Here is a 21,586-nt window from a genome sequence, read left to right on the forward strand (position 1 = left end):
TGGTGGTGAGGATCTAATAATATGGGTAACTGTTGAACCACTGTGTTGTATAGTTGAAAAAAATATAAGATTGTATATCAATGATATTTCAATTAAAAAACACCTTAGTTTTGTTTCCTTAAGGGAAAACATTTAGTCTTTTTCTTGCCTTTGGTTCTTCTATATATAAACATACTTTCTGTCTTTTTTAAAGATTTCCTCTTTATTGTTGATTTTTAAGCCATTTGATTATAACAGTTGGTGTAGTGCTCTCCATCTTTCTGTTACTTGCGGTTTTGTTTTGTTTTTTGGATCTGTGGACTTAGTTCTCATCAAGTTTGAAAGTGTTCAAACACCATTTTTCAAATAATTTTTGGTAGCGCCCCCAACCCCCTGCTCCCCCCCCACACCTCCCCTTTGAGGACTGTAAGTATACATATATTTGATCACTTGATATTGTCCTGCAATTCACTGATGCCCTGTTCATTTTTTTTCTCAGGTTTTTTTCTCTATCTTTCATTTTGGATAGTTTCTATTGCTTAGCCTTCAAATTCACTAATCGTTTCTTCTGATGTATAATATCTTGTTAATGCCACCCAATACGGTTGTCATTTCAGACAGTGTAGTTTTCACCGAATTCAACTGGGGTCTTCTATTATATTTTCCATATCTCTATTTAACATATTCATGCTTTCCTCTTGCTTCTAAACACATGAAATACAGTCATAATAACTCTTTCAGTGTCCTTGTCTGCTAATTCTATAATTCCCTAGTCAGTTTTAGTTGACTGATATTTCTTCTCATTGTGAATTGTGACTTTTTTTTTTTTTCAGTTTCCTTGCATGCCTGGTAAATTTTTACCGAGTGTCAGATATTGTGAATTTTACCTTTTTGGGTGCTGGATATTTTTGTATTCCTATAAATATTCTTGATGTTTGTCCAGAGGTACAGTTAAGTGACTTGGAAACAATTTGGTCCTTTCAAGTCATGCTTTTTAAGTTTTGTTAAGTCAGGACTAGGGCAGCATTTAATCTAAAGATATTTTTCCCCTCTTTCTGAGGCAAGACCTCTCATTGTACTCTAATAAATGCCCCTGAATTATGAGGTTTTCCTCTCTGGCAGGTGGAAACAGGCTCTATTCCCATCCCTGCATCATCTCTAAGGATTGTTCTAATTCCTTTGGTAGGTCTTCCCCAGGCTCACTCAGTTTCCTCACATGTATGTGATGATCTGTACTCTGCAATGCTTGAGGAGAAGCCTCTGGTGGCCTCCAGAGCTCTCTCCTCTCTAGCCTCCAGGGCTCTGCCCTGTGCACAGCCTCAAAGCTTTCTTCAAGTAGTAAGTGGGTAGAGCTTACCTTGCTTGTTTCCCATCCCCCAAGTATCATTGTCCTTTACTGCCTGTGTCCAAGGTCATGAGTGTCTCTCTTTCCTATATGTTGTCTACTTTCTTAGTTGTTTTAGGCAGAAGGATAAATCTGGGCTCTGTTAGTTCATCTTGACCTGAAATAGATGTTTCGGTTAATTTATATAGCCATAAGTGACTAGTGACTAACCTATTGGACAGGGTAGAGTTAGATGATTACCAGAATCCCAAAAGGTGTAACACATAGGGTCTTCTGGCTGTGTCTGAGATCTGCCAAAAGTGAGCTTATAGTTGGTTCTATTTTATTTTCCAGGCATGGAAAATATAGTTGCTTTACTATGGAATATACTGTCACAAAGGTCATTTCTAAAGAAGCCTAGGATAATCGTCCTTATTAACTAGCCATGTGCTCCTGATCAGAGCTTTAGTTTTAAAGGCTACTATTTATGGAGTCTCTTATGTGACTGGCACTTTGTGTAACTCTTGTTAACTCTCACAATTATAAGGTATGTATTCTTATTCTCATTTTATAGATCAGAAAATGGAAGCTCCAGGAGGTTAAAAACGTTTCAGGAGTTCACAACTAATAACTGATGGGATTGGGATTCACGTTTAAGTCTGGCTCTGAAGTCTGAGTTTATTTTTGTGCACTGGGGCAACTAGATTGTCAAAGGTGGCTTTCAGTAACTGTTACCATAACCATGGCTCTCACTGCCATGAAGCTATGGAAGCCCATCTTTCATTTGTCTGCAAGATTCATAGATGGATGCAAACATTTAATAATATGACCACAGTTTAACACAGACAGTGCGTCCCTTACAAAAGAGCATATTTTCTGTAAGTACAGAATATTTTAAAGTCTGTTCTGGCCCAGTGATTTCTCAAACTTGAGTTTGCTTCACTTGGAGGGTGTGTTAAAATACAGACTGCTGGGCCATTCTCCAGTGTCTCTGATTCAAAAGGTCTTGGGACCTGAGAACTTCATGTCTAACACATTCTCTCATGGTGTTGATACTGATGTCCTGAGACCTACTGCAGTGGGTCAAGGCTTTTCAACTTACACCCAATTGACATTTTGGGCCAAATAATTCTCTTTTTGTTTTCATGGGGGAAGCCATCTGAGTACTGCAGGATGTTCGGCAGCTCCCTGGCCTCTCCTTGCCAGCTGCTAGAGCACACCGTCTCCAGTCAATAAGCAATCTCTCCAGACATCGCCAATGTCCCCTGGAGGACAAATTTATTCTCAGAAATAGTAACCACTGCTCTAGGCTCAACTCTATGTGAGGAATGTGTGACAGGGCGGTTTCTGTGTATTACACACTAGTTTATACGTTTATTGGTCATTTCAGTTTAGGGGTCTAACACAACTATGAATTTCAATCTGGAGCTTCTTCTGACTTCCTCCTTCTGCCTCTTGTTTTACATAGAAGGGGAGGGGCTAGGAAGGAGAGGAAGAATAAAACGCATGTGGTAAAATGTAAATGTTGGAACGTGAGAATTTTGTACTTTCCTTACAACTTCTCTGGAAGTCTGAAATTATTATTTTTTTTAAGTCTTTTAAAAAAGTCCAGCCAGTTCATTAGTTGGGAGAGAAATTTTGTCTTCCTTTAAGAAAGAAGCAAAACCTTTTCAGATTTGGAGACCAGGGAGAAGTTAAGCCTTCAACTTTGAGTCAAATGAGGTTCAGAAGGCTGGTAGTTTAGCCTTTATTTGTTTCTTAACGAACAGAAGAATGTTTCATAAGTACATCACTCAAAATTTCTCTGTCTTGGTTCTCCTGACTAAAATAGTAGTAGAGTGTTGTTGGGAGGCTAAAGAAAGCACCTGGACATTGTGAGATCATAGAGCCATTACAGTCTTTATATTCCAAGTCAGAAAGCATCAGAAGGCTTACAGAGAGCCATGCATTGTGCCAGTTGTCTTCACAAACATTATTTCATTTAATCATCACAACATTAGATATGGTAAATATTATTGCAGTTTTTTTCCCCCATGGACACAAACTGGGGCTCAGAAGGGACTGAAGTTCATGTGAGAAAGTGCAAAGCTAAGATTTGAACCCAACTCTTCTGACTCTAAGATGACTCTTTCTTTCTTCCAGTCAGCTTTTGTCCTATAATTATCCTCACTCAGTCCCATAAGCTGGGGTGGGCATGGTTTTAGGCAGTTTGGGGACAGGCTTATTCCAGTGCTGGACCATGGGTTCTTATGCCATTGTCATAAGAGAGGGGAAAACATGATTGAAACTTATGCTTCAGGCCTTCTAATTTGGCAAAATTGTTACCTAAAAGACTGTGACAGGATAAATGCTACCTTGACAATCTTAAAAAACATCATGTAGGACTTCCCATCCTTCCTTCCTTCATTTTATTCCTGCTAAAGGCTGCTGGCCTTGACACACAGAAGGAACTGTGTTAGATCTCTAATCCTGACCCCGTACAGATCTCTATTATTCTGTATATTATAAGTCAATGTGATTTTAGCATGATAATCACCAAGGCCTAGATTCTACTTGAAGTCATCCTAAAATGCACGAGTAAGTGAACTATATACTTTTTATGCTAATTTAATGTTAAAGGTCTTCAACAGCAATAACCAACAAATCAGTAAGAAAGCACAAACAAAAAAATGCTATAGAAAAATGCCAAAAACACAAGCAAACATTTCTCAAAAGCAAAAATGTATATTACTAATTAACATATGAAGAGATGTTCAGTATCATTAGTGACCAGAAAATGCAAATCAGTACCACAGTGACATATCCATTCACTTGGCAAAAATTTTTTAACCTGACAATACCAATCATAGGATATAGTGCTCATGAGAGTGTCAATTGGTACAATGACTTTGGAAAACAATTTGACATTATCTTCAAGCATTAACTATCACATATTTTATAATTCAGTATTCTATTTCTTTGTATATACCAGTTCTGCCCAATAGACTTAACACTTAGCCACATACGTAGTTTTGCATTTTCTAGTGGTTACACTTAAACAGGTGAAATTAATCTTAATAATGTATTTTATATTTGGCTGAATATATTCTAAATGTTATTGTTTTAACATATAATCAATATGACATTATTAATAAGGTATTTTTCATTTTTTGTACTAAATTTTCTAAATTCATTGTGTATTTTAAACTTCAGTATACCTCAGTTTGCAAAATTTTCACTAGAAATATTTGATCTATATTAGATTTTATAAAATTTATAGTTGAAAATACAGAATCACACACTGAAATAATTCTTAAATCACATATCCAAAAGTTCAAATGAATGAATCAAATACCAAAAAATTATTTTCTTAAATAAATCAAATACCAAAATATAATTTTCTTTCATTATATGCATACACATTGACACAACTGGTTCTTCTTTTTCAGATTTTATTTGACTTAGAAGCAAAAGCATATCAATTTCAAAACCACACCTGTCCAAGTTAAATAAATTTACTAATACTAATACTTATGTTAATTCAGTATATCAAGATCAAATTTGAAGGGTATTACATAAATTTATTAGCACTAAAAATTTATCATTGTCAATAAATCATTCTTTAAATTTTTCTTAAAGTTGATTTATGTTAGAAATATGTGTAAAATTATTATTGTATACTCTGAAAGGTTTCTCTTTCAAAGTTTATGCCTGTTTAGCCAGGTCACAAATAAGCTTTTCCTTTTTTTGGAGCTTCAGATTTAGCTCATTTATGTTAGTATGATATCAGTGAGAAAATATACTCTGCCATTTTTTCTTTTATTGAATAGTTAGCAAGTATTCATTTTGTTTCAATGAAATCTTGAATTGGACTTATCAATACAATAAATCTTTGTAAAATTCTACAACTTATCTAACAAGCATTGGCAAAGAACACAGATCATTAAATTCATTGTGTTCAGTTTCTTTTAATGATTCTGTTATCTGGCATTGATCCATAGCATTTGCAAACATGTACTGATTGATTAGCAATGATATCCATGACTCTCTTCGAGTCTGCTTTAGAAAACTGAACAGGAATATCATACACTGGAATGAAGCAATAAGGGAACATCAGTCTCTTGTTTTAGAATTACATTTAATCCAGGTTCTTTTTTAATCTAAGATGGCTGAAGTACCATCTGTAGAATAGAATTTAACCTTTTCATATCTAGCTGAAATTGTTTTTTGACAGATATAAAAGATTTTAAAATATTTAAACAGTGAGTTTGATTTTTCAGGCCATAAATTGACAATATTTCTTCATAAATTTATAAGTCCTCTGAGTTAGTATACTCCAAGTATTAATTGGGCATTGTCTTCTACATTGCATTATTCACCTAAAGCTAAAGAAACACAATTGTGTTTTCTAAATTTTGAATCAGTTGATCTTAGATGTTGTTAAAAATGTCTTATATTCTTCAGGCAATTGTTTGGTGGCTTGATAGAAAAATTTTCACTTTTTATGAAGTATCTTCTTAGTCTTTTCTCATAATAATTCTAAGAAAACTGAATATAACCAAATGTCTATGGAGAAATTGTTTTCCTTTTTGTGCAAAAATCCAAGCCATATATAGTTAGACATATTTACAAGCTCAGGTTGCATTTAAAATCACCTCCAAATGTTTTGTTGGACATTTAATTTTGGTTTCAGGTGACTAATGTCATGAATTCTTTTTTGATGGTTAAGAAGAATGTTATCAAATTCCATGTATTTGTGGAAATGTCTCTTAATATTGTTCATGTTATTATCTTTACCATTTTTTTTACAGAAAAAAACAAATAGCTTTTTTCCTTTTGCTCTGCTCCAACAAATTACAATTGCTATCATCACAAAATTTCCAGTCTGGTTTCCACCAGTCTCCTTTCTTCTTTACCGTTCTGATTCTAGTGCTAGTTTCTGCATCTCTTCTCAATTCCACATCTGTAGTATGCCTCCTTTTTAAAATTTAAAATTTGTGTATACTTATTTTAAACTAAAAAGTATTTAACTATATAACAATGACAACAGTAAGGATGTCAGCTTAATTACCAGTTACAGTGTATAAAGAGATCGTCGGGCTGCCTGCATCAAGCACCTTGCAGTGTTACCTGAGTGCCTAAGCAGAAGCATTTGAACTGAATCAGTCCGTTGACGCCAACAGGATTGGCCACGGGTTTCTGTGTGGTGCTAGGGAGGACACATGCATCTGACAGGAGAACTTCAGTTCAGGGATGGTTGCCTAGGTGATGCAACAGTTAAAATGAAAGGCACTTACACCAAAACAATGAAGTTGTGTTTCACAAAAACGTATTTTGTACCATTTCAAGTTTTTAAACTTAAACTAAGTAAAAGTAAATTAAATTAAAAATTCACTGCCTGGGTCCAATTATAAATACTCAACAGCCACATGTGACTCTTGGCCACAATATTGCACAGGTATGTAGCCAGGAGGAACTTTTGCTCATGTGCACCGGGAGAAGGTTCTATGAGTATGAGACAGAGGATGATGACGATCTCAGGCTGGGGCAATAGGGGTGGGATAGATGTAGTTATTGTCAAGCTTGTAGCTTTCTTATTTTGCCAGGTTGTTTCTTGGGTGTTTATAAAGTTTAAAAATAGCTAGCTTAATAAGAGCAATCCATCTTAATAGTTGTTTGGAATATATCCTTCAAGACAGTTTCTATGCAAATACTCTCTGTTATCTACCTGTCTATATATCTATGTATACAGTCACACAAGAATGTCCTCATATTCAAGTGTCTTTAAAAATATACACACATATGGGTACATACACAAGAATGTACACATATACTCAAAGGACACATAAGCAAGCTTTTATTGAACAAATAGGATCACAGTATTCTCTTTTTGTGGGGCTCAGATGGACAGTTTTGATTAATCATAATCCTTAGAACATGACACCTTTATCATTGATCTTAGAATGTTTACAAAATTCATGTTAGAATTTTTACTAAATTCTAAAAAAAATTCTAGGTATTTTACATGTATGTGCATACCTGTACAAATCACAAATATTCATAGCAATTTTTTTTTGCCATTCACCTTCTTCAGTTGGCCTTTTTTCCCCTGCTTTCCTTTTCTCCGAGGATTGAGGAGGAACCAAGGCTCCCACATAAAGGTGCTTGTGATAAGTTAGCAGCTGTACAGCATGAAGCAGTTGATCTCCCCACCACCATGCCCCCTCCCCTCAGTGGAGAAGGTTTACTGCAACAGAAAACTCACAGTAACACTGTTTAGCAAGGACTTTCAAAAACAGCCCTTTCTTAATAATGCCTCACCTTTTCTTGCATGTGTATCTCACCATATTCCTCTGCCTTTGTGTTCAGTGTCTTGTTTCATTAGGAAGCAAAGACATTTAAAAAAAATTTTTGGAACTAACATTCCTTTTATTATTAGCAAAGTGACACTTTTCTTTGTAATGAATGTAAAATTTTAAACTTACTTTAATAGTGTAATACTTTTGAAATGGCTCTCTCTGAAGGCTGTTAACTGTATTAACTGTTAGGTATAAAGTTAAAGACATGATCATTGCTGCCCATGTGAATTAGAGGACTGGTGACAAATGGCAGAAGTAAAACATTAGGGTAGAGTTAGAGATTATTATTGCTATTACTAGAATTTCTAAACTCTGATTTCATTGTAGAATTACCAAAGAAGCTTTTCATATAACCATAATAGCAATGGCGACTATGACTTCCCTCATTAAAAATATCCCACAATGCTCATTAAAAAAATCCACACATCAGGCAGGTCTCCATTTCTAAGGAAGGCAGTCACATCTAGGGTTGAATAAATAACCTCACGATGTTTGGTTACTTGTCTGAAAGCCTTGCCTCCTTCGGGAAGGAGGAAGAGGAAACTGGTAGAAGTGATTGTGTGTCTGATCACTGGCTTCAGCTTTTGTTCATTGACTTCTAATCCTGTCCTTTTGTGGTGTCACATTAATATTAAGCAGTCCTTAGATGTCTTTTCTTTGAAAACAATGAGGGAATTGTATCCAGCTTGCCAGGTAGTTGCTGGGCATCCTCTCCTCAGCAGGCCGGCCCCCTCCTCTGTTCCACCCACCCTTCCCAGACTCCACAAGCATACTGCCAGAGTCTGTCCAAATACTGTTCTTCCCAGGGAACAGCAGTCTGGGATGGGAGGTAATTAAAATGGTAAAAATGCCTCTCTACTAAAGCAAGGGAAAACAACATAAAACTCCCAGGACATAACTCCCAGGACATTTTAAATGGCTAAATGCAAAATGCCTCTTAGCAGACAGCTTGTTAGGATGAAAAGAAGGAAGGGAGAGAGAAAGAAAAGAGAGAGAAGAGGACAGGAAGGGGAGGTAAACGAAGTCAGTAATTCAAATTTGAGAAATGACCTTTCTCATCAGGATCTGATGTTGTAACCCTTCTACATATATGTTTGGTGGGTTAAGTTAGAGCACTATGTGGTTTCTTGAATGCAGATAATATATGGGAGTTAATAGTGATGCTTCTATCAGGTACTGTTTTATTTTTCTTAGTGAAGCTAAAATTTGTTCCTTAATATTTTATGGCTATCAGTTCATTCTGATACATGGTATATTAGTCAGCTTGGGCTGCCATAACACAATACCACAGACTGGGGGGCTTAGATGACAGACATGTATCTCTCACAGTTCTGAAGGCTGGGAAGCCCAAGGTCAGGGTGCTGGCTGACTCACTCTTCCTGGTCGCAAATGGCCTCCTTCTCACTCTAGCCTTACGCGGCCTTTCCTCCGTGCATGCTTGTGTCTTTTATAAGGCCACCACCCTATAGGATTAGGACCCACTCCCTTATGACCTCATTTTTTACCATAATTGCCCTATCCCCTAAAAGCCCTGTCTCCCAGTACAGTGACGTTGAGGGTTAGGGCTTCAACATACGGATTTGGTGGTGGTGATGGGGGGACGACACAGTTCAGTCTTATCATATGGTCTTAGCATAAATGTTTGATTATTCCCTTAAATGATAACTTGGGTTAAGAATTGAGTTTGTTTACTGTTTTGGTTTATACGATTATGTTCATTAGAGCCCTAAAGAAGCTGTGATATAATGAGTTATAAGAAATACATATTTGGTCTTCATATGACCAAATATATATTTCCCAGGCATATTTGGTCTTCATCCACAGTTCCTGAAAACACTGCAGAGTCTTAAAGGTGAAGCAGGTGTTTTGTCATGTTAATGAGAGACTTTTGGACCCTCACCCAACTGCAGGGGCTGGAGGCTGAGTCAGGCCATGGCCAATAATTTAATCAATCATGACTATGGAGTGAAGCTCTCACAAAATCCCCTGAGAAGACCTTTTAGCTCTCTTTTTAGCTTTTTGCCTGCTCTGCTCGGTTGGATCCTGCTTCTCAGTACGAGAGAGTTTCAAAGCTTGGGGAACCAGATCATCTTCACATGCCACCGTGCCAGGTCTCCTTTCTTGGGACCTTGCCCTATGTCTCTTTTCATCTGGCTGTTAACTTGTAACGTTTACAGAATCCTTTATTAAACTGGTAAATGTTAAGTGTTTTCCTGAGTTCTGTGAGACCCTCTAGCAAATTAATCAAACCTAAGGGGGAGGTCTTGGGAACCTCCAATCTGTAGCCAGTAGGTCAGAAGCACAGGAAACTGTCTGGGGCTTGCAACTGGCACCTGGAGTGGGAGGTCTTTTAGGACAGAGCCCTTAACCTGGAAATCTGGTGTTGTCTCCGGGCAGATAGCATCAGAATTGAGTTGAGTTCTCTGACACTCTGCTTGTGTTTGAGAATTGCTTGGTGTTAGTATGTGTGGGAAGACCCTCTCCCACACACGTAACACATTGGAATTGGGTCTGGGAAGCCGAATGGAGTTATACTACTCTTACTGCTGTGTATAATATTGTTACTGTTATACATATATGTAGGGAAGAAATGCACCACTGCACTTGGTGTTGGAAGAGCGGGAATCATAGAAGCACACATATCAAAGGAGTAAAATGCATGAAAGTATGGAGGGCCATGAGATTTTAGAGAAAAGCCATCACCTTTGGGACAACAGCTATTATAGAGGAAAGAAATCCAGAAAGATGCCCTGTCTACCCCTGGGACCTGCTCCTAGCATTGCTGCTGACTCAGGGCTCCAAAGCCTCCCATCCACACACCTAGCGCAGCTGGACTCACGTTGTCATGATGGCCTGTACTTCTGTGCCCTCCTTCCTTCATCTATCTAGTCTTCCTGTGCCTTAACTGCTTTTTGGAGTAAGGCAGGGGACACACACGACCCTCTTCACCACACAGCTGACTTGAGATTTTCCTCTTTGCTAGACTGTGAGTTCCCAAGGCTCATCGAGTGCCTGGATCACTGTAGATACATAAAAAGTAGTTAATGATTCAAACGAAAGATTGATTGGTAATATTAGGAAGGGGACATTTAACCACTATCTATAAAAATAGGGTTTTAACCAGTACCTTTTAAAAATAGGATTTCAAAGAGTAGGGTTATGGAAGTTGAGCAGACAGGGCTTTGTGTGGCATCACCAAAGCCATGGATATGGATTTCAGTTGGGTTTCAGAACAAGCTAGGAATGGGGAATAAGCCTGGAAAGTTCTGTTTAAATCAAATGCCTGAATGCCAAGCTACAGAATTTGGAATATACAGAAGATCTGAAGAATTACTTGCTTTTTCTTTGCTAAGGTGCTTGTGTATACCACAGCAGAATGTGGTCAGCTCTTATTTATCTGAATATTAAAACATGAAAAATGTCCCAATCAAGAATCTTTGAATTATTCTTTCTCTTTTTGGGCCTCTCTTTTATAACCTGATTCCTGCTTGTTAGGATGAAGGGAGGGGGAGAAAGGAATGGAGATAAAACTAAAAGTTCATTTAGTTCCTTTGTTCTTAGATATGACATAGACAAAGAGACTAATATTAATTTATTACAATCAGAACTATATTGCTTTTAGCCAGAGGCTGTTTTAAGGCATGGGCAAAGAGTAGGTTAATTTAATTTTGAAAATACATTACAAAGATCAAGGCGATACAAAGTTAGAGTAGATTTCTGAGTGTAATCATAAGTAACATTGAGAATTAGCTTTGTAAAAGGAGTAATATGATAAGTATACCACCCACAATCTATTAACCAGTGTCTAAAGTAATTTTGCTCTGAACTTTAAAGCAGAAATGCAATTAATGAGTATAATGGCTTTTGAAATCACATATGGATTGTATTTGTCCAGAGTTTTCTTTTGGTCTGATCAGTTCTCAGAATCTATAATATCATAAATACCATAAAACATGCATGTGCTAGATTCAGAGAAAGAGTTTCAACTATTTTCCACTTGTCTTCACCAATATATAAAGGGAAACGGAGACATCTGCTGCTAGCACTTACAATTATAATGTGCCAATGTGGAAACACTTATAATAAGGTCTCTGCCTATAGCTGCCAAATTTGTTATTTATTTCATTTCTGTCCCTATTATTGTGTCTCTCCAGAATTCTTTAAAAGTGAGGTGATTGTTTAATTAAGGGATAATCATTTTCCAGTGTGATTTATTCATGCATGATGTAATTGTTAATACATGATGTACCTAACCCATGTGTGTACACAGGTACTAAACAGTGACTGGGTTAACTGGGAACGTTGATTTGATTAAGTGATCGGATTATCGATAAATTCTGTCCTTTATTTCTCGCTAATTTTTTATAACAAAGTAAAATACATACATATTTTTAAGAGAATCCATGCCTAGAGAAATATTCATGAATTTATACTCTTGGTACATTATATTCTAAGAAACATTTTGCTATGATGATAGTGAATAATAAATATGAAATGATAATGGAACTTTTTATATCTGCCATTTCGTTTCATCAATGCAAAATTAGCAGCCATAATGGGAACCACCATCTGGGAGATGTTTTAAGCAGCTCCATTTAAATTCCTTCTGGAATTTGACAGGCACGAGTTATAAGAAAAGATTTGGAGAGAGTGGCCCATTTAAAAGAGAACAAAGTGTTTCAGTTTGGCCCAAAATAACAGTCTTCTAGGAGACATATGTCTTTACTCGTGGGGAAAGGTGACACTTAAATCCATCTCCCAAAATGTTCTCATCATTTTATCTAGCCTTGGCACTCTGGCCTCCCTGACCCCCATCATCATGTTGCCTTGGAAAATTTCCAGTTATCTCTTTAAAATTGTTGCTAAAACCACTGGAAGGACCCAGCAAAATCATCCATCATACTATAATGTAAGCAACCTAGAAGTGACATGTGCCTACCTGTATCTGCCTTGGCAAGCCGTCCCCTCCACGGGCCTTATTTAGGGCGTATGTGGAGCAATAGATGCCTTTCAGAATTGAGTTGAAAATCTTAAAGTCCTAGACAAGTCCTAGGCAGGCAGAACCATGTGGACCCTCCATTTCATTCATCCTCCATAGCACTTGTTCACACTTAAGTCTAGCGTTACCTTAGAGTTAACTGGTTATGTGTCTGCTTTCTTTCCTTATCAGTGTGCATTCCTCGTAACCCTGCGTCTAGTGTAGTCCTGAGAAGACAGCAGGCATTTGGTTTCAAGTAGAGTGGAAAAGGATAGATTTGGAAGCAAGCATATGTGGAATCCAATCCTAGTTTTATCTACTATGATTTTGGATTTTGTTAACCTTTCTGAGCCTGTGTCCTAAAAACAGTCTCCAGTAGCCATTTCACAAGGAGCTGGGAGTCAAACGGGTAATGGGTGAATAGCCCATTGTAGACTCTGAATAGTCTCTGGTTGTTAGTCTGTTAATGCTGATCCTCTTAAGGATCTTTGTGTGTATCACCTATGCACCGGTCAGGTCTGTGGAGAGCTTAGAGATTAAGATAGACAGCTTTCTCCTCTCAGGATGTGAATAGTCTGACAATTGTGATTTTTCTGCTAAATATTTGTTTTGGTTGGCTATCAGGCTTAAACTTAGGTGGATCCGTCATTAAATGCATTGATTGGTTTCTAGCCCCTTGTTTCTTTGTGTGGATCCCCTTACCCTAAGGGTGAGAGTGCTCAGTTCCACATGGCACCTGGTCTTGGTGGCTCAGTACAAGCACTTTTGCAAACTATTTGTTCTCTGCTGCATTGCTAAGCCTCAAGAGTGTTTCTGAATTACAGAAGTGATTATGTCTTATCCCAGCAGAATAAAAATTAGAAAACCTCCCATCCTAAAATTACAATGCAGCATACTTTGTTATTACAATTAGGTAACCATGCTTTATGAGGAAAGGCAGCTATCTCTGGCCCACATCTCCCACTCTGGTGGGAGAGACTGTCCAAAAAGCAGAGTATAATACTAGTGTATAAAGTTCTACAATGGGAGTTTGAATGGAGTTCTTGACACAGAGGAGACTATTACTAAAACTGTTCCCTGGTAGAGCCAGAATATGCCTTGCAGAGGAGGCAGCATTTGAACTAGGATGAGCTAGGTAGGAATGTTGGATTTTGTCAGGTAGAGACAAATGAGAGGTATTGTAAGTGGTTAGAAAAGCACGTGCAAAGGCCCAGCTATAACAGGGCATGGCAGGGTGGGGAATAGCTTTAGCCCTGCAGTTCCACACCTCAAGAGGGGATGTGTGGGGATGGATGGATGGGGATGGGGAAGGTGGAGAGATAAGAAAGTCAGATACATTGGGTCCATATTGTAAAGGACCTGGTGTTCTAACTCAGGAGTTTGAATATCATACTGTGAGCTGCCAGAAATATACTGGACTGCTCTTAGTATCTCTAGATTAAAAAAACAGCACATGAAACAATTTGTATTAAAGATTTAGTGGTTTATTAGGAAAGCAGTGACTGACTAGTGTGAGTAATGATCTTCCGAACCTAAGGAGCACAAGAACAATTATGGTCCTGAGGGAGGTAAGCTGGGGTCTGGGCCCCTGTGGAAAGAGAGGCCGTGGTCGCAGTGCACTGGCTGGGGCCTTCCCTGGGGAGACTGGCCATGCCACACCCTCCTGTGTGCCTGCCATGACCACTGTCTGGATTTGTGTTTTGCAGTTCCATGGAGAATGGGAGACCTCCTGATCCCGCAGACTGGGCTGTGATGGATGTTGTCAATTATTTCCGCACAGCAGGATTTGAGGAACAAGCTAATGTTTTTCAAGAACAGGTAACATGGTCTAGAGAAACACATGATGCGCATGATTACCTCTCTTTCCCACAGTGGGCGGAAGAGAGTGAGGAGGAAGAGGTCCTGAGAGCAAAGAGGGGCCAGTGAGGATCTGCATGTCTCCATATCACACCCTGATCACACCAGGCCCTAAGAAACAGGAGGGGGGTTGGGGAGAACGAAGGTAACATGTGAGTGATTCCTTCCCCCAGAGGAGAACCCACCCCTGAGCCATCTGTGGCTGCTGAAAGGGGAGCTAATGCTCCTTTACTCCTGCTCCTTCTGAAAGACGGAACAGTCTGGCCTTTAACACAACACATTAGAAGGCAGCTCAAAGACATGCAACACCATCTGCTACTGGTCTTTGGCACTAGCTGAGCTATTACACCTCCTCCAAATTGCTTGCCAGGGGCTTAGCAAAAAGGTGGAAGGAGCACAGGATTTAGAGTCAAATCCTGGTTCTTCTAACTCTGTGTGACCCCAGCCAAGTTACTACTTCTCTCTGAGTATTGGTTTCACATCTGTACCATGAGGCTGCCGATGGCTAACTCTGTAGGGTGGTATGGTGAGGCCTGAAGGACCATGTGCACAGCGCCTTGGAGGGGCCCTGGCAGATGCTGATGCCCTCAGTGTTGATTCCCCTCCCTCAGGTCCAGGGTTGGTACTGGAAAGAGGAAGGAGCATGGGCCTTCCTAGTCAACTGGGTGATTCCTGACTCCATGTTTCAGGCTGGGCAGCTTTCTAGGGATGGGTTCATGGGGCTTTGACCATGAGGCAGCGAATTGGGGAACATGTAACTGTGTAGGGAGGCACAGAGTTCCTACCTCCCTGTCAGTGACGGCTGCAGTTTTCTAAGCATTAAATTTACTTTTCTAATATTGTAATATAATTGAGAGAATTATAAACTGAAGAATATGTGTGGATGCTTCTTTCCTGTCCTTTTAGCCATCTCTGATTCTCTTATGCTAGGTTTGAAAAGGGGAACTTTTCTAATATCAAATATGCCAATCTCTAGTTTTCCTTCAATCAACATTTCCTTCCCTATACATATATATTTTTTGCTAATTTGGAAAATTTGCCAAAATAACAGCTTAACTCACTTCATATCCACCAGAATAGCTAAAATTAGAAAGATTGATAAGTCCAAATGTTTACAAGGTTATGGAACAACCACACTCTCCTCCATTGTTGGTGGGAGTGTAAAATAAACACTCATACTTCTATCCCATGATCCAGCAATTTCATTCCTAAGTATTTACATGAGGGACATGACAACCTGTGTCCAAAAAAGATTTGTACAAAATTGTTCTTAGTAGCTTTATTTATAATGGTCACAAACCAGAAGCCTAAGTGCCCATCAATAGGGGAATAAATATGTAAACAGTGGTGTGGTCACTCAATGCAATAAGATCTAGTAATAACAAGGAATGAACTACTGATATATGCAACCATTTAGATAAATCTCAGCACATTATGCCTGAGTGAGAACCTTACACAAAATTGTTCATACTGAATGGTTCCTGTCTTAGTCTGTTTGGGCAGCTCTACAAAAATTCCAGAAACTGGGTGCCTTATAGACATGTATTTCTCACAGTTCTGGAGGCTGGGTAGTACAAGATTAAGACAGCTGCAATCGGGTGTCTGGTGAGGGCCTAGTTCCTAGCTAGCTGTCTTTCCATACCTTCACATGGAGGAAGGGATAAGAGAGCTCCCCGGGGCTCCTTTTATAAGGGTGCTATTCTCATTCATGAGGGCTCTGCTCTCATGACCTAATTACCTCCCAAAAGCCCTATCTCCTAATACCATTACCAAGACCCCTAATGCCGCTTGGGGATTAGGTTTCAACATAGGAATTTTGTGGGAACACATTCACATTCAGATCATAACAGTTCCATTTAGATGAAGGCTGAAAACAAGAAAACACATCAATGGTAGAAAAAAAATCAGAACAGTGATTGCCTCTGGATAGGCAGAAGTGGTAAATGACTGGGAGGGAACATTCTGGGTGATGATAATGTTTTCTGTCTTGATAAGGGTTGGGCTACAGGTATATGTATTAATCACTGCATATGCACATATATAGGCAAATGAATCAGATTTTCCCATTAAATAGCCTATAAATTTTATCTCAAAAAGAAAACTGTAAAAAAATATTAACAAGTAATGGTATGACAAATGAAGTATTTAGAGGAGAAGTATACTGATGTATATAACTTAATTTGGAATGCATCAAAATATGGACTGACAATTGGAAAGAGGGATGAGTATATAGGTAGATAATAAAGTCAGTATAAAAGATCTTCATGATAGAATCTAGGTGGTGGGAATATTAGTGTACACTGTAGTGTTCTCTCACTATATCACTATAGTATATAGTGTGTATTACTGTAGAGGTACCACTATAATATTCTTAGATTTTAGTTTGGTTTTTAGTGGTGTAATGTCTATTTGTGTCATTGCAGTTGAGTAATTCCCTTCTAAAATTAAATTAAAATAATATTGTGAAAGGCTAACACAAAAGAAGAACTAGCTAAAAGGTCTCTAGACCAGATTTCCAGCTTCCCAAAAGCATTTCTCAGATTGAGCTTTCGCTCAGACTCTTGAGGCAGATGTCCCAGGTCGGGGAGGGGGCAGGGTGGTCTTTGGGTCTTCTGGATTCTGTGTAGGACCTCAAAATGGACCTGGCCTGCTCTGAGCTTGGCCCAGGAGCAGGCCTTTCCCTCCAGGGATGACATCACTCTGGCACAAACGACACCGGGAGGAAAAGGGAACAATCTCTTCCAAAGCATTTCATTCAGAAGTCCTTCAAGTGGGGAGGAACATCATTTTGCTACTGTGCTGAGCCCAACTGAGGAGCCTGAGAAAGGAATTCTCAGGACATTTGAATTTTGCAAGCATGGTCTAGAAACTTGAGTTCCTTCATTCTCATGGAAGGGGGTTGGCATAAAGGAAGGAGTCTGTCTGCCTTGAATTAGTGTCTGGAAGTGATGCAAGTCTTCCTTTTGCTGTGAAATTCTCCTTGTCTTTCTTCTCATTAAAAGAGGTAGAGGGTGAGAGGGGATCACTGGCCAAGCTCAGGCTGATACGACAGCTGCTGCGGTTTTCATGAGGATGGAGGGTCAGGACCCTCTACCATGTTAACCAGCATCTCCTGTTGTTATGCCTCAGAGGCCCTCAGTGTTTCACCCCCAAGGACCTCCCTGGCAAGAAGCCTCAAGCAGTTAGCAGTCACTCCTTAAGTTCATCCCAGATGGGAAGAGATGCAGGCCACTCCCATCCAAACACATGACCCTTCCAGGCACATCTTCCAGGTCACAGCAGCTGAGAAACAATAAGGGCCACATCCTTAAGTCTAAGGGAAAGCTTTGCCCCGCAGGCATGGAGAGCATCCCCTAAACCACCTCAGGAAAGGATGGGTCCAGGAACGGGAGCACAGTTGCCAGTGCTGTGGGGAGCTCAGTCTCATGGCTGAGAGCTTGTTAATTCTCTCCCTGCCATGCGAGGGTAAGCAAGAAGGCAGCCATTCGCAAGCCAGGCAGAGGGCCCTCACCCAGTGGCCGGCCAGGTTGGCACTGTGATCTTGGACTCTTGGACTCCAGTCTGCAGAACTGTGAGAAAGAAATTTCTGTTGTTTGAGCTACCTGATCTGTGCTCTCCTGTTGGAGCAGCCTGAGCTAAGACGCTGACACTGCTGCTGGACATGTCCCCTGCCAGGTGGGCTGACTCTCAGGAGAGTGCCTGTCTTTGTGGTATGGTGTCACAGTGTGTTACTGGATATCCTGTTGCTATAGCAACCACACTCAGCTAGGGCTTTCTAGCAGCATGGCCCCTTGGAAGATGTCAGGCCATTGAGTGAGATATGTCTGGAGGGGAGGAATGGTGTCCTGTAGTATATATGGAGAGGCAGCTAGATTTAGGGGTGCATAACCTCCTTCTCTCTGTGCAGGCACACTGCCACATGACAGTTATCTCCAGTAACTTTCCCTCTGGTGCGCTTATCTACATCAAGTGTTCTTCCAGTGAGCCTCTTTGAGCCTTCTTCATGAGCCCCAGCTACAAGCCAAGAGATGTCACAAGGGAAGGCCTAGCCCCCCACTGGTGACCCAGTGTCAACAGTGTGTGTGGGAGGGTGTTGTATTACTGTTCTGGCCAATCCCTTTTTATGAGCCATACTGTTGCTCTTCTTTGGCCCACTGGCTTCATTAGCTTAATGCCTCAGAGGATTCACTGGCCTGTAAGAGCCCGAAGCAGTGGGAGTCCCTCCTTGGAGAAGGCCGTGACTGCAGCCCAGTCAGTACTCTCTCTCTCCCACAGATGCCATGATGTGGAGGCTATGTCCCCAAGTGCCTTTGGGCAGGTAGACCTCTGAGGCTGCGGCAAGAGTGGGAGACATGACTCCTGGCTTGTTTTCTACTGACCGACTCATGCTCTCTGGATGATCCTGGAGAATTTGCCTTCTAGGACTCAGATTTCTATAAAGCGAATGTTGATTTAAACAAGCAGAACATTGCTCGAGCTCCTGCTTGAACAGTCGTGTTATCTTAGAACCAGCCCTCATGAAGTGTACTTCCAATGTGCAGCATAGGGCACAAAACCACTTGAAATGTTGTGTATACACAGTTGAACTTTTGTGAGTGGATGACAGAAAAATCAGCATTTGCCCATGGATATGGTAGCCTGGTTTTCAAGAGTCAAAGATACTTCAAGAATTTTACTTTTCTAAGAGCTTTAGTTTTTAAGAGGGAACCTTTTAACCTCATTCAAAAGCATCTCCACCTTCCTCATACAGAACATTAGGAAAAGGTTTACTTTTTCCAATTTGAAAGGCAAAATGAGCACCATTCTCCGCTGTGAAGCCATCTCTGTTGACGGTGGAATTCTCATTGTCTAGCACAGCAGCTTCACCATGCAGACCGGACTCGTAACAGCAGGTCACAAAGGCAGTTCTGCCACCTCGAGTGTGTGTCACTTCTAGGTCTCTGTCTATCTGACTCACATACTCAGACTCTACATGGAGAAGATGCGAGAGAGAGATCTGCCTTCAATCAATGTCATGTTATTCATATTGTGCAGATTCTTCAAACTTATAATTGAGTGGCATCAGTGATTCTGTTTCTAGAACAATATGTACCACTGAGAGAATTTTTTTCTCAGAGTCTCCTTATAAAGTAATATGGAGTTCATGGTGACAAATTAATTTTACTCTAGTTAGCTCCTCGCTTTCTCCAAACCGCATTAATGAGAACAGTATTTTGCTCTGAAATGCCCAACTGGTTATTTCAGCCATTCAGTTGAAATGCAAAGATTGGCATTCTTGTCAGGTGAGTTATTGCCAACTTTTGATACATTTCTGAGGCCACTGACTTGAAAAACATAAATAAAATTTCTTATTGCTGCAAGTCCCAAGTAACACCAACTACTTCCAAGTGGAGAAGTAAGTGGAGAGACCAATCAGAGCCACCCTTAGCATAGCATCCTTAGTCATGGCCAGATGGATCTCAACAGAGTGACTCTAGGTTGATATTTCTAATTAGGCTTGGGACAAATCCAGAGTTGGGAAGAGTTAAAGCTTACATAATTCTAAGAGCCTTCCTTGGGAAGGAAATCAGAGAATGAGGAGTGTGAAGCTGCTAAGGCAAAACTTAAGCTTCATGCTAAATCCAGCTCTGAATTAGACCAGTTAAAACCCCACAAACTGGGAATAACTTTTATTACTCTATCAGCTTTTTATAATACCAAGTCCTAAAAATATTGAAACTGTGTTGACATCTGGTATTTCTTAACAGTTGAGGGCTTCTGAAATGCTTAAAATATTTTATAGAATAATGAAAAGGGGAAGTGGCAACCCAACCTTGCAGACTGTAAATATTGAGAGAAGCATTAACAAGCGAACAGATGGTGCTAACAATAAGAAAATGACCAAGAGAACTGAAAGCAAAACTGATAAGGAGCGAACTGTTTGGATTTTTTATTGAAATAGAATAGATTTCTAGAAACCCCAAATCCCAAATGGTTGTTCATAGCCTTCATTTGGAATGAGAGCAGTTATAAGACATTAGAAGATAGCCAGGTACATGGTGCTTCTTTTCTTCACTTGTTCCATTGTTTCCATAGATGGTGTACCTTTTTCTAATAGTCATTCAAATAAATATAAGACTATTAATGTGAAATAATGCTCATCAGTATGAAACCACTGTATGTATAAGAACCATTTGAAGAAAGCACAAAAAATTCCAGGTAGAGGGAAGATCAGATACAAAGGCCTGACGACATGAAAAAGCATGGTTTACCTTGAGAACTCCTAGTACCTTGGAGTAAGAGGTATGGAGCAGGGGATGCCAAAGACTGAAAGATAAGCAAGTGCTCGGATATTATCTGGTTTGCCTGGCAGAACAGAGACTTTCCCTGAGAGGCACTAGGTGACCAGTGTGGGATATTCAGTGTGGGATGTCTTTGGAAGATCCATCCAGTGGCCGTGTGGGAGGACAAGGAGATGGGAGGCGTCTGCAGCAGTACTGCTGTAATAGCTCCACTAGGAGGGAAAGGAAGAGAGAGGTTAGAAAGTCTGGGGGAGATGGTCAGAAGAATTTAGGGGGTCACTGGTAGTGGAGGTTGAAGATGTGTCTGGTCTCAGTTTTCTGCTAAAGCTGCAGGACCGAGCTCGCTGCTCACGGCTGGGAGAGGCAGGAGGCTCACATGACTGCCCGTTTCCAGACTGGGTGGTTGTAAGGTAGTGCTATTAACTAGAATGTTTGTGGGAGGTAAGTTTTAAAAGTGGTATAATGAGCACAGCTTGGGACACATTAAATTTAGGGGCCTGCAATACATCTAAGTGGATATATTTAGCAGACAGCTCCGGGGAAGAGTGAGACCCAGAAACAAGGGGAGCCAGCAGCAGTCATAGGAGTGGGTGAGAATGAGGCAGTACTCAGAAGGGGAGGAGAAAAAGGCCAAGGACATCCCCTGGGGAATACCAAGGCTTTTGTTTTTAGGAGAAGGCAACGAGCAAAAGCCCTGTAACAAGGTCAAATACCTCAAAAAGGTGAAGCTCCGTGGGGTCTCTGAAATGCCATGGAGTTTCAGTGGAGTTGGGGGCAGGAGCGTGGATGACTGTTTGTGGGAGGAGGACCCTTCCGTCCACGCTGAGGA

At 40.0% G+C, this 21,586-nt stretch overlaps 1 protein-coding gene across 5 annotated transcripts in view; it reads left to right on the forward strand.

Moving 5' to 3' along the window:
- Positions 1-21,586, forward strand: part of SAMD13 (sterile alpha motif domain containing 13) — a 45,508-nt gene that overhangs the window by 15,218 nt on the left and 8,704 nt on the right. For 2 of the 5 annotated variants that reach the window (XM_036890292.2, XM_036890293.2), the window contains exon 3: positions 14,326-14,437. In XM_036890292.2, coding sequence (XP_036746187.1) covers positions 14,326-14,437 — 112 coding nt within the window. Of the gene's footprint in view, positions 1-1,165; positions 1,318-1,726; positions 1,851-14,325; positions 14,438-18,383; positions 18,728-21,586 lie in introns of those variants that run through there. The other 3 variants (XM_057500374.1, XM_036890297.2, XM_036890296.2) reach the window with 3 other exon arrangements.

Source organism: Manis pentadactyla, chromosome 4 (genome assembly GCF_030020395.1).
Source record: "Manis pentadactyla isolate mManPen7 chromosome 4, mManPen7.hap1, whole genome shotgun sequence".
NCBI lineage: Eukaryota > Metazoa > Chordata > Mammalia > Pholidota > Manidae > Manis > Manis pentadactyla.